The sequence below is a fragment of the Bombina bombina genome, chromosome 6 (assembly GCF_027579735.1).
Source record: "Bombina bombina isolate aBomBom1 chromosome 6, aBomBom1.pri, whole genome shotgun sequence".
Lineage (NCBI taxonomy): Eukaryota > Metazoa > Chordata > Amphibia > Anura > Bombinatoridae > Bombina > Bombina bombina.
In genome coordinates this window covers 314,364,669-314,379,606 of record NC_069504.1, presented here as the reverse complement: position 1 = coordinate 314,379,606, position 14,938 = coordinate 314,364,669, and the positions used below count along the sequence as shown (strand labels likewise).

At 37.1% G+C, this 14,938-nt stretch overlaps 1 protein-coding gene across 1 annotated transcript in view; it reads right to left on the bottom strand.

Annotated features, from left to right (window-relative positions):
• PPFIA2 (PTPRF interacting protein alpha 2) overlaps window positions 1-14,938 on the bottom strand; it is a 728,675-nt gene that overhangs the window by 228,397 nt on the left and 485,340 nt on the right. The window contains exon 13 of the mRNA XM_053716934.1: window positions 373-514. Coding sequence (XP_053572909.1) covers window positions 373-514 — 142 coding nt within the window. The remainder of the gene's footprint in view (window positions 1-372; window positions 515-14,938) is intronic.

The following is a 14,938-nucleotide window of genomic DNA, read 5'->3' as shown; positions in this document are numbered from 1 at the left end:
CCTATTATCAATTTTTCTTCATTCTCTTGGAATCTTTATTTGAAATGCAAGAATGTAAATTTAGATGCCGGCACATTTTTGGTGAACAACCTAGGTTGTCCTTGCTGATTGGTGGGTAAATTCATCCACCAATCAAAAACTGCTGTCCAGAGTCCTGAACCAAGAAAAAAGCTTAGATGCCTTCTTTTTTATATAAAGAAAGCAAGAGAACAAAGAAACATTGATAATAGGAGTAAATTAGAAAGTTGCTTAAAATTGCATGCTCTATCTGAATCACGAAAGAAAATTTTTGGGTTCAGTGTCCCTTTAAGAGATACTATTACATTAATAAAAAAAACAACATGTAGGTAAAATTAAGAATTTCTAACACACCTCCCGAGTTGGATCTTCTCTTCTGGCCCCCATTCTTCCTCTTCTTGGTCTCCTTATGACTTTGGTTGACCGGTAATCAGATTGGCTGTCAACTAGGGAACCCACAGAGTATCTCAACTCGGATGATGTGTCTAGGTGTGGCCTGAGAGAAATTAAAAGTATAAAATTGCAAATTCTGGTTTAACTAAAAAAAATCACCATTTTCATATTATATTTTTTTTTCTGTAGATGTAAGCAAAAATATTAAAAACAAACAAAAAAACAAACTTAAAAGTAATAAAAAAAAACCATTTTAAATTATCCAATCTAACAGATATAAAAATGTACTTTTTAACATTGACAGTAAATTATGTTCTATGGTATAATATATTTTCTACTTAACAGTTTATACAAATGTGTTATTTAATATGACTTTTTTAATTAGAGGTAGGACAAAATTTACTATTGGCTCTTTGCTCAGCATGACCTTTTAACTAGTCATTAATACAGAGTAGGCCAGACCCATTCCAATTTATATATATATTTTTAATAATAGAGTGGACTGAATTCCAATATTTTTGACAAATACCTAGTAAGTATTGGAAAGGAGTTGGGGGGTTTTGTATTGCTGTTAGAGCTATTCCAATCAACCAATCAGTCAAACTATTTAATCAATTTGCAAAATCGCTAGATATTCTAGTTTTACATTATTTTGATTTTTTTTTTCCTAAGTAGATAAAAACAAAAAACAAACGGGTATCATATGATTTTCAAGTAATTTTTAGCAAAAGATTTTAAGTATATTTTTCTCAGAAATAAAACATACACAACCAAAAGTAAGACATTCAATATTGATGATGACTGTAATACAGTTTTTTTAATATAACATTTATATAAATTCATAACGTTTGTAATTAAAAGTTTCACATCATTTTAATTGCCATCATTCATTAACAGTTAAATGATCACATTTAATACCACTAAAACACATTTACTTTGTGCACAAGTTTTGTAAAACAGCAATTAAACCATATTTTTAATTTCAATTACATAAAAATACCTGAAGTTTGCATGCACAAAAAAAAAGCTCTGTCATTTACTTGGCGTGTCGAATTGTCCCTATAGGGAGTGTTTATATGGGCAAAATGCATAAAAAAGTTTGGCCCAAGTAAACAAGATAAACAGGTCATTGTGGGTTTGATGAATGGACTGAACTTAAAGGGACAGTCTACACCAGAATTCTTATTGTTTTAAAAGATAGATAATCCCTTTATTACCCATTTCCCAGTTTTGCATAACCAACACAGTTATAATAATATACTTTTAACCTCTGTGATTATCTTGTATCTAAGCCTCTGCAAACTGCCCCTTTTTTCAGTTCTTTTGACAGACTTGCAGTCTAGCCCAGTGATTTTCAACCTTTTTTTTTCCGTGGCACACTTTTTTACATTAAAAAATCCTGTGGCACACCACCATCCCAAAATGTAAAAAAATCACAAATTGTAGCCTAATACAGTATATATATATATATATATATATATATATATATATATATATATATATATATATATATATATATATATATACATATATATACACACACACACACATACTGTATGTATTGTGCTGTGATGCCATGCCTCCTACAAACTATACGTGACATATTGACATTTATTCACAATCATAATGATTGTCTGTGAATGAATGTCAATATGTCATGGTTGTAAATGATGCCTGACTGTCTGCCTGATGAGCCTGTCACATACCTCCAAATATTTAAAAATTTGAAAGAGGGACACCCCTGCACAGCGGCACACTGGTTAAAAAACACTGGTCTAGCCAATCAGTGCCTGCTCCCAGATTATTTCACGTGCACGAGCACAGTGTTATCTATATGAAATATGTGAACTAACACCCTCTAGTGGTGAAAAACTGTTAAAATGCAATCTGAAAGAGGTGGGCTTCAAGGTCTAAGAAATTAGCATATGAACCTCCTAGGTTAAGCTTTCAACTAAGAATACCAAGAGAACAAAGCAAAATTGGTGATACAAGTAAATTGGAAAATTGTTTAAAATTACATGCTCTATCTGAATCATGAAAAATTATTTTGGCCTAGACTGTCCCTTTAAAGGACCAGTCAACACAGTAGATTTGCATAATCAACAAATGCAAGATAACAAGACAATTCAATAGCACTTAGTCTGAACTTCAAATGAGTAGTAGATTTTTTTCTGACAATTTTAAAAGTTACGTCGTTTTCCACTCCCCCTGTACCATGTGACACCCATCAGCCAATCACAAATGCATACACGTACCATGTGAAAGCCACCAGCCATTTACAAATGCACATGCTCAGTAGGAGCTATTGACTCAAAAAGTTTAAATATAAAAAGACTGTGCACATTTTGTTAATGGAAGTAAATTGGAAAGTTGTTTAAAATGGAATACTCTATCTGAATAATGAAAGTTTCTATTTTGATTGAGTGTCCCTTTAAAAGGAAAGAAAAATCAAAATTGAAAAATTTTTGCACTATATTTGCATTAACAAAAATGCTTCTAGTAAAAGTTATTTTACTGTTTCAGAGGTAAACACACATGCTGTAAGGGCCCTATTCAAACACCACATCTTCTCTGAAATTCAGCAATTACTTGAATGACACAAATTAAGTTTTCACTGATGCAATACACAGCCCTGCCAGCTGATAAGACATGGGATCCCATTTAAGAAACTCCGGACGGACAAGGTTCGCTTGTGCAACCCTGCTCCGCCTGCGAGCAGGGTATGTAAATAACCCCAGTCAGACTAGTCCGGGATGATTTTAATCTGCCAGCTCAGAGCTGGCATATAGGTTATGCTGCTGCTTCTTAACTATTGGCTGCAGGCTCGCTCATGTAAGCCTGCACTGAAGCACTCCAAAGCTTCATTTGCAACTTGAGAAATGGAGCCCATGGTGGTAGAATCCTGATGCTCTAATAACTTTTACTAGAAGCATTTTGCTAATGGAAATATATTGCACAGATGTTTCTATTTAGATTGAAATACACCCATGTATATTTCGATTTTACCTATCACTTTATGTCCAATAAAAGATAATCTGGAAAGTATTTAGAAAGACTTTGGGGTATACTGGAATCTTGGACAATTTTTGGAAAATGCAGTCAGACATTTTATTTTAAACCATTTAAAAAAGTAATTGCATCTAACATAAGTTTAAATAATATAAGGAAAAAAACAATTTGCCTGTATAAGAAAAAATCCTGTTTCTATTTATCATTTAAATCCTCTACAGCTGTAGCTGTGTCTAAAGGCCTCATATTCAAAACCTTGCTGCTCAGGTGAGATAATAAGAAATCTCGTTGGCACAGCGAGGCCCGTAAAAATTTATAGGAATACAAATTTTATCTTGAGAAATGTTTATGTTGCTATAGAGTGTTCTTTATATGAAACAGAGACTCCTACATGACAATGCAAGGTCTATAAAAATCCCAAAGATTTTGTGTAATTCTCACCATGTCGGGAGGTTTGGAATATCAGGCCTTCAGTGACTTTTGTCCATGGCGACTGATTCAAAATCAGCGACCCAGTTTTGATCTATAGTCACTTGATTTCAGTCACTGTCCTAAAAACATATCAGGCAAACTGGAGCATGTAAAAAATAATAATTTTATCACAAATTTAATAATGATCCATTTTTTACCCAGCATGAGGCCATATCATTTTATGTACAAACACAATATAAATTAATAATAGTAAAAATAGTTTGTACCACACTACACATTAGCAACACAATACATTTTCTTATTGCAGCATATAAATTATAGTAGGGTTTAAAAGTCCACCATCACCACCTGTTTTTGTTTTTTTGATCATCTATTAAATTTTTTTACAACATAACCAGTTGATACTTATTTGTTATCTGGTTGTTAAATCTTTATTTGATATTGCCATTTATATTAAATATCCTCTTCACACAACATTTGAGTATACATTTTCAAAACTATGGGCCAGATTACAAGTGGAGGGCAAAATTGCAAATGTGTGCTGCTTTTAGTTGAGTGCAACGCAAGCGGGACCTCACATTCGCATTGTAGGGAAGCTTTGTATTTACAAGAGCGTGTTTCCATAGGGAGCCTCGTTCTCATGCTGATACACACAGCAGAGAACCTAGCACAGCGTAGGGGTTAAGCTGCACAGCAATAGGCAGCAAGTTTGAAATATATGTATATGATATATACATATATATTTATAGGAATAGCACAGTCCCCATAGATCTGAATAGGACTGTTAATTTATTTTACTTATTGGAGTAGAGGTTCCAAATATGGAGGACATGTAAACTTGTCATTGGTGGCAGCAGGATAGACGTTTTTAGGCCCTCATGGCTTCACTTACTGTTAAGAGAATAAGGGAGCTGAATTCAAATGAGCAAGCCCCCCAAAAAATACCAGGATATCAATGGGACTTTAGTTGTTCCAGGACCTCTCCTTCCCAAGCGATGTATCCATAAAGGGTAAAAAAAAGGAAAGGGAAGGTAGATATATTCACAAGGGGCAGGAAAATGTGAGGTAAATGGACAAAATGAATCCAATATACAAGGAACTAGGTAACCATAGTCTTTAGTGCAGCTAGAGCTGTAGCTGTTGCAAGAATTCAAGTAGTAAAGTGTCAATAACCCAGATTCATTAAAACCTGTTTGTAAAACTAATATTTCATAGGGAAAAAAACCTTGTGGCAACTTTGCAACTTGAAAGTGCACTCAACCATATAGGGCTAGATGATGAGTGAAGTGCAATATTGTGCTTATGTGAATGCGATATTTCCGTTTAATGATGTCGCGAACCTAAAATTTTGCGTTCGCGAACAGCGAACGCGAACTTTGTCAAATGTCCGCGAACCAGCGAACCGGGCGAACCGCCATTGACTTCAATGGGCAGGCGAATTTTAAAACCCACAGGGACTCTTTCTGGCCACAATAGTGATGGAAAACTTGTTTCAAGGGTATTAACAGCTGGACTGTGGCATGTCGGAGGGGGATCCATGGCAAAACTCCCACGTAAAATTACATAGTTGATGAGTCTGGTTTTAATCCATAAAGGGCATAAATTACCGAACATTCCTAAATTGTTTGGAATAACGTGCTTTAAAACATCAGGTATGATGTTGTATCGATCAGGTAGTGTAAGGGTTACGCCCGCTTCACAGTGACAGACCAAACTCCCCGTTTAAAGGGACAGTCTACACCAGAATTTTTATTGTTTTAAAAGATAGATAATCCCTTTATTACCCATTTCCCAGTTTGGCATAACTAACACATTTATAGTAATATACTTTTAACCTCTGTGATTATCTTGTATCTAAGCCTCTGCAAACTGCCCCTTTTTTCAGTTCTTTTGACAGACTTGCAGTCTAGCCAATCAGTGCCTGCTCCCAGATAACTTCTCGTGCACAAGCACAGTGTTATCTATATGAAATATGTGAACTAACACCCTCTGATGTTTCACAGTCAAAAAAGTTTTTTTAAAAAAAATTACACTACTGTTACAACAGATATTAGTGGTGGCACTTAGCAAGTGGGCCTGGCACACACGCTGGCAGGCAGGCAACTTCAATTAGATTACACTAGCAGACTGATGTTTCACAGTCAAAAAAGTTTTTGTTTTAAAATATTTACACTACTGTTATAACAAATATGATTGGTGGCACTAGTTGGCAAGTGGGCCTGGCACACACGCTGGCAGGCAGGCAGGCAACTGCAATTAGATTACACTAGCTGACTGATGTTTCACAGTCAAAAAAGTTTTTATTTTAAATATTTAAAGTACTGTTACAAGAAATATGAGTGGTGCTACTAACTTGGCAAGTGGGCCTAGCACACACGCTGGCAGGCAGGCAACTGCAATTAGATTGCAATAGCTGACTGATGTTTCACAGTCAAAAAAGTTTTTTTTGCAAATATTTACACTACTGTTACAACAAATATGAGTGGTGCCAGTAACTTGGCAAGTGGGCCTGGCACACACGCTGGCAGTGGCAGGCAGGCAACTTCAATTAGATTACAATAGCAGACTGATGTTTCACAGTCCAAAAAGTTTTTAAAATTTTTTTTTTACACTACTGTTATAACAAATATGAGTGGTGGCACTAGTTGGCAAGTGGGCCTGGCAAACACGCTGGCAGGCAGGCAACTGCAATTAGATTGCAATAGCTGACTGATGTTTCACAGTCAAAAAAGTTTTTTTTGCAAATATTTACACTACTGTTACAACAAATATGAGTGGTGCCAGTAACTTGGCAAGTGGGCCTGGCACACACGCTGGCAGTGGCAGGCAGGCAACTTCAATTAGATTACAATAGCAGACTGATGTTTCACAGTCCAAAAAGTTTTTTTATTAAATATTTACACTACTGTTATAACAAATATGATTGGTGGCACTAGTTGGCAAGTGGGCCTGGCACACACGCTGGCAGGCAGGCAGGCAACTGCAATTAGATTACACTAGCTGACTGATGTTTCACAGTCAAAAAAGTTTTTTATTTTAAATATTTAAAGTACTGTTACAACAAATATGAGTGGTGCCAGTAACTTGGCAAGTGGGCCTGGCACACACGCTGGCAGTGGCAGGCAGGCAACTTCAATTAGATTACAATAGCAGACTGATGTTTCACAGTCCAAAAAGTTTTTTTATTAAATATTTACACTACTGTTATAACAAATATGAGTGGTGGCACTAGTTGGCAAGTGGGCCTGGCACACACGCTGGCAGGCAGGCAACTGCAATTCAATTGCACTAGCAGACTGATGTTTCACAGTCAAAAAAGTTTTTATTTTAAATATTTAAAGTACTGTTACAACAAATATGAGTGGTGCCACTAACTTGGCAAGTGGGCCTGGCACACACGCTGGCAGGCAGGCAACTACAATTAGATTACACTAAAAGACTGATGTTTCACGGTCAAAAAAGTTTTTATTTAAAATATTTACACTACTGTTATAACAAATATGATTGGTGGCATTAGTTGGAAAGTGGGCCTGGCACACACGCTGGCAGGCAGGCAGGCAACTGCGATTAAATAACACTAGCAGACTGATGTAAAAGTTTTTTGTTTTTTTTTAAATTAAACTGTTACACCAGATAGGAGGATGGAAGTAGGCACAGTATATGCTGGGAGCCTGACACACAGGCTGGCACTAGTGGCACGCTGGCCTGGCAACTACAATTAAATAACAATAGCAGACTGATGTAAAAGTTTTTTTTTTTTTAATTTACACTGATGTTACACCAGATATAAGTGGTGGAAAACAGAGCTATTAATCACAGTATATCTGACACACAGGCCTGATGGAAAATTAAATTAGATTACACTAGCAAAATGATGTAAAAGTTTTTTGTTTTTTTTAATTTACACTAATGTTACACCAGATATAAGTGGTGGAAAACAGAGCAATTAGGCACAGTATATGCTGTGTACCTGACACACAGGCCTGATGGAAAATGAAATTAGATTACACTAGCAAAATGAGGTAAAAGTTTTTTGTTTTTTTTAATTTACACTAATATTAAGCAGATATAAGTGGTGGCACAGAAGAATTAATCACAGTATATGCTGTGAGCCACAGGCTGACAGGCAGGCAAAGGGCTGAAGTTCTAGCCCTAAAAAGGGCTTTTTGGGGTGCTGTCCTTACAGCAGAGACTAGATGAGTCCTTCAGGACTGTAGTGGACACTAAATACACTAGCCTAGCTATCTATTTCCCTATAATATCAACAGCAGCAGCACTAAACGTCCTCTCACTAAGACAGCAGGATCGTTATGACTCTAAAATGGCTGCTGCCCAGTAGCTGGGAGGGTCTGGGAGGAAATGTCTGCTGCTGATTGGCTGAAATGTGTCATCAGACTGTGAGACACAGGGTCAAAGTTTCATCAATGATGACTAATAGGGGGCGAATCAAACATCGCATATGTTCGCCTGCAGCGGCGAATGCGAACAAGCTATGTTCGCTGGGAACTGTTCTCCGGCAAACTGTTCGCGACATCACTATTTCCGTTCCAGTAATACCAACGCACGTAAATGTGCGCTGGTATTACAGGTGCGGCGCAATGCAAACTCGCGTTCACATTGCCGAAAGCCAAGCACTCATGAGAGCATGCTTTCATAGGCTCCAATAGGAGCCTCGTTTTAATGCCGGCAGCCACAGCAAACCACCTAGAGCAGTGCAGGGGGCAAATCGTGCAGTAATAAATATATACCTGTATATGCTTGTATATATTTACGTATTTATATGTGTATATACACATCTAAATATATAAATATATATGTCTATAAGCATATACATATATATTTATAGAGAAAACACAGTCCCCCATTAACCTACATGTAAAGGCACTTTAGGTGCCGTTTTATTTCTAACACCCAACATCCCCTCACTTTAACCCCTTATAATTGTTTCATGCAGTTTTTAAAAAAATAAAATTATTTTAGTGGCAATTTGGGCAACTTTTTATTTTTAACCAGAGGACTGACCTCTGGTTAATTGCGCTTAGCACAAAGTGTAGTGATTATTTAGGTTAATCTGTGCTCGTAAACAAGCAAATTTTCCCCTTTACGGGTGCAAATTAAGATAGCGCCTCATAATCAATAAAGCAGCATCTATTTTGTAATAATTCATCTTTCAGTGCATAGAACAAGTGCCACTGTGAAGGATACCAGCATTACAGACATCTTCAAAACTTTACAGAACAAATTAATTGACATGAAAAAACTCCCTAAAACGAGTATAAATAAATCAACCTCAATATATATATATATATAGTGTATCTCTCACAATGCAATATAAATATTTAAGAGCTTTAGGAGTTAGCTGTGCAAGAAAAAGAGATTCTTCTTGATAAATGATCCCTTAAACCTTGACAAATTTTGCTACACTTGTCAATACTGGGAAGGAGCTTTTCTTTATTCCTGTGGAATAACAGTCTTTTTATATATTTCCTGCAATATTCAGTTGCATTTTTCAGTAAAAAAAAATCTCTTTATTAAATGTTAACAGTGATTTTAAATAAGTTGTAATCAATGTTAGCCACTCATTGATGCAAACCTAATCTTACCAGTATGGGTGAAATTAAAGATAGAAAGGTCAAAATTGAAATGTGCACGAAGTAAACAGCCCAAGTAAAGGACGTTCTAGGGAGAAACATCAAAGGATTCTTCCCTTGCCCTAGCTGCAAGGCGTGCAAAAGGGGACTGAAGACCAAGAACTTCCTCTCTCACAATTCCAATAACAAATATGAGATCAAGAACTTGATAAGATGCAGTACTAAAGGTGTGATCTACATAATACAATGTAGCTGTGGCCTCCAGTATGTCGGTCAGACCTCGAGATGCCTAAAAGACAGAATACGAGAGCATATATTACAGATCGAACATGGCAACACCGACACTACCCTATACAACCACTTTTCCATCCACCACAAAGGGAACATCAAGGACCTAAGATACTACGGAATACAGATAATAAAACCCAACTGGAGGGGAGGCAATTATGAAAGAAAACTCCTGATTGCCGAATCAAGATGGATCTTTGACTTAGACTGTCTTCATCCAAAGGGTCTATACAATAAGGAAGACCTTTGCCATCTACTAAGTCTAAAGCAATAACAACACAAAAAGAAAAAGACATCCCCCCAAGGTCTGATGGAAATCCCCCTCTAAAAAAGCAAACATGAGGGACCGAATCAGATAATTTACTCCACTGTTTCCGCAATAATTTTTAGATAACCATTACACACAGGACATGTGACACTATGCTGTTAGCCTATAGTAACACAGGCCACATTATTGTCCAATTCAACACACCTACACTTACTGCATAGCTCCGGTAATATCAGAAAGTCTCACACAGGAATAGTATGGTAGACCTCCACACACAGAACCACAATCTTTAGATTGAAATATTTATTAGACACCTGACCATGTGTTTAATAACATACAACCTAATCTTCCAATCCTCACCCAGCACACATAACGACCTAATTCTCCACCATCCAACAACTTTTCGCTCCACCTCCTACTACATAGGTTGGGCTTATGCTTAAACTAAACCCAAATACTACATACCACAGTATTTTTATGATCAAACATATTATTTTAAATATGTGACTTTATATGATCAAAAATATTATTTTAAATATGTGACATTTGAAATATGTGATGTTAAGGCATGTAGGTGCAGGCAGAATTCCTACAAGTCCAAAGGAATTTTGTACGCCATAGAAAAACAGAACACCTTCCAAAAAATTCTTCTCTCCAATTATGGAGCTAAGGTTAGATTTAGCCACATAATGGCAATATAATCTATAATTGATTTTCTAACCAATCAAAGTCTCAAAACATAAAATAAAATATTAAACTTATTATTACCCGGAAGAAACTAATAGTAAAGGTCTAATAACCAAAACGGAAGTATGTAAATCCCCACTTCCGTTTTAATGTAATATGACCTAGGTCTAAACACAACAAAAGGTCTCACGACCGAACCGGAAGTGTACGATTCCCTGACATCCAGTGTTACGTAATACCACATCCGGTGCAAACACACCCACTAACAGGAAACGGTTTAGACTCCTAAACGAAAAGGTGTTACACCGAGATAATGTAAATATTAGTCACACATAAAAGCACATTCCTAAACACATAAAAGCTTTAGGAGCACCAAATAGGCCTTCATTACTATATTACTCAATTTGGGCAAAATACAATAGTAAAGTCCATAAGACACTTCCGGGGTAACACTACCAGGTCACAATCCCGGAAGAACAATTATTTGGCGCCAAAATTTTGGCGCAAAAATTTTGGCGCAATTTTGTGGAAGATTATGATTGGATAGAAAGAAGGTATAAAGGTCGGTGCTCACCCACACCATATGTTAGTCTTGAGAAAGGCCTCTACTGCAGGCCGAAACGCGTTGACAAGTATATGGTGAGCATTATTCCTTTTTCAATTATTGCTTATTTATAACAATATCACACTATGTTGTTATTTTTTGTTTACAGGTTTTGAGGATTCCCCAAGTTCTTTTCCATATATATATATTTTTTCTATTTTTTGTTCTAATTTTTGCATTACATTTTTTGATTTTTATATCATTGTGCACTTTAACTACAGGCTTTTTGAAGTTTTGCAATTTTTGGTTTTTCAGTGATCACGTTCACCAGTTTTGTGCACACACCAGTCACATATATATTTTCATATTTTGGATATTTTTATATTTTGGATATTTTTCTATTGTATTTTTGAGACATCACGTTTTTCAAAAAGGATTATACACTTTGGAACATTTTTGTGGACTTTATTTTAATTAACCATTGCATCTTTTTGTGTTCCTTCACGGATTGAACCACTTCACACTAATTTGGACTGCCTTCACGTCTGTTTAGAGATCACATTTCTTCTAACCACACATTTGCCCATTTGTGGACTATCATTTGATCATTATTTGTACATTTGTGGATTTTCATTTGTTCATTTGTGTATTATTATCATATATATTTTTTTACCGCCATTTTTTACCGCCATATTTATATTGCTATCCTATTAGAATATTTAACATATGCTGTACAGCTGTACCTTCGTTTGCTCTCCCCCTCACATACGTGGGGATCTTGTTAGATAGACTTCACCAATTTCTAATTATTTTAGAACTTTAGGATTTTTACCGCCATATTGTTTTTAACTTTTTTACTATTTTTTACACTGTTATGGATCCATATTTTCTTATGTAATTTGTATTGAATTGTATACAACTGTATTAAATTGTGATATTTTATTTGGAAGACATATGTTCTGTGTCATTTAGTATTACCATATATAGCAATTCTCCACTATAATATAAATTGACCTGCACCTATATATGCCTTCACAGTACATGTAAACACTAACCCCCAATCCAAAGCGCCAGACGCTTGGACTCCACGCTTTTAACGAATTTACTAAGACATTAGGTAGGACTAACACAATCTTTGTGGTCCACCATCTTAGAGGATTAATTCTAATTCTAATTTTATTGACTACATTATACCATCTATTCCCTTAACCTTTGGCCTTGCCTCCTTTGGCGCTCCTATCTTATTGTCTATTTATACTACAGCATACACCGCAGACTTTTTTGGGGATCCGCTTTAGACAGGAGCCACAGGTCACCCTATACACAAGCGCTATAAGTAAAACCAATTTGCTCTGTGAAATTAAAGATAGAAAGGTCAAAATTGAAATGTGCACAAATGCATTTTGATTTAAAATAGAATCATTTTTGCCCTATACTTATATTACCAAAAATGCTTCTAGTAAAAGTTATTACACTTTCATAGACATACCCACATATTTTACATGTGACTAGAGGTTCAGGATTTAAACACCATGGGGCCCATTTATCAAAGGGCTTGCGGACCTGATCCGACACTGCGGATCAGGTCCGCAAGACCTCGCTAAATGCGGAGAGCAATACGCTCTCCACATTTAACATTGCACCAGCAGCTCACAAGAGCTGCTGGTGCAACGCCGCCCCCTGCTGACTCGCGGCCAATCGGCCGCCAGCAGGGAGCTGTCAATCAACCCGATCGTATTCGATCGGGTTGATTTCCGGCGGTTCCTGTCCGCCTGCTCAGAGCAGGCGGACAGGGTTATGAAGCAGCGGTCTTTAGACCGCTGCTTCATAACTTGTGTTTCTGGCGAGTCTGAAGACTCGCCAGAAACACGGCCCTTCAAGCTCCATACGGAGCTTGATAAATGGGCCTGCATGTCTGTTCAGAGAGCATAAGTGAAGAATTAAAGCAACAGTCTACTCCAGAATTGTTATTGTTTAAAAAGATAGATATATACTTTATTGCCCATTCCCCAGTTTTGCACACTTGTTACCTTTGTGATTACCTTGTTTCTAAGCTTCTGCAGACTGCCCCCTTATTTTCAGTTCTTTTGACAGACTTGCATTTTAACCAATCATGTGTGTATAGCACACATGAGCTAGCGCTGTCTAGCTATGGAAAACTGTCAAAATGCACTGAGATATGAGTTGGCCTTCAAGGTCTTAGAAATTAGCATATGAGCCTATCTAGGTTTAGCTTTTAACAAAGAATACCTAGAGAACAAAGCAAATTTGATGATAAATTCATTTCTTTCATATTAGCAAGAGTCCATGAGCTAGTGACGTATGGGATATACATTCCTACCAGGAGGGGCAAAGTTTCCCAAACCTCAAAATGCCTATAAATACACCCCTCACCACACCCACAAATCAGTTTAACGAATAGCCAAGAAGTGGGGTGATAAGAAAAAAGTGCGAAAGCATAAAAAACAAGGAATTGGAATAATTGTGCTTTATACAAAAAAATCATAACCACCACAAAAAAGGGTGGGCCTCATGGACTCTTGCTAATATGAAAGAAATGAATTTATCAGGTAAGTTCTTACATAAATTATGTTTTCTTTCATGTAATTAGCAAGAGTCCATGAGCTAGTGACGTATGGGATAAAGACTACCCAAGATGTGGATCTTCCACGCAAGAGTCACTAGAAAGGGAGGGATAAAATAAAGACAGCCAATTCCGCTGAAAAATAATCCACACCCAAAATAAAGTTTAAATCTTATAATGAAGAAAACTGAAATTATAAGCAGAAGAATCAAACTGAAACAGCCGCCTGAAGTATTTTTCTACCAAAAACTGCTTCAGAAGAAGAATACACATCAAAATGGTAGAATTTAGTAAAAGTATGCAAAGAAGACCAATTTGCTGCTTTGCAAATCTGATCAATCGAAGCTTCATTCCTAAACGCCCAGGAAGTAGAAACTGACCTAGTAGAATGAGCTGTAATCCTTTGAGGCGGAGATTTACCCGACTCGACATAAGCATGATGAATTAAGGATTTCAACCAAGATGCCAAAGAAAAGGCAGAGGCCTTCTGACCTTTCCTAGAACCGGAAAAGATAACAAATAGACTAGAACAGGCCCATTTATCAAAGGGCTTGCGGACCTGATCCGACACTGCGGATCAGGTCCGCAAGACCTCGCTAAATGCGGAGAGCAATACGCTCTCCGCATTTAACATTGCACCAGCAGCTCACAAGAGCTGCTGGTGCAACGCCGCCCCCTGCTGACTCGCGGCCAATCGGCCGCCAGCAGGGAGCTGTCAATCAACCCGATCGTATTCGATCGGGTTGATGTCTGGCGATTCCTGTCCGCCTGTTCAGGGTTATGGAGCAGCGGTCTTTAGTTTCTCTACTAATGTTGTTAGAATTCACAACCTTAGGTAAAAATTTAAAAGAAGTTCGCAACACCGCCTTATCCTGATGGAAAATCAGAAAAGGAGATTCACAAGAAAGAGCAGATAATTCAGAAACTCTTCTAGCAGAAGAGATGGCCAAAAGAAAACAAAACTTTCCAAGAAAGTAATTTAGGGCGCGATCCGATATAGATCGCAGTTTGCGGCGCAAGCGAGGGAACCGGCGTCGCCCGCAGTTTCAGCTCGCAACTCGAGCTATCCCATATAAGTCGCCGTCAGATGCTAACGTGCCGTAAGTCTGACAAACCAGCGATGT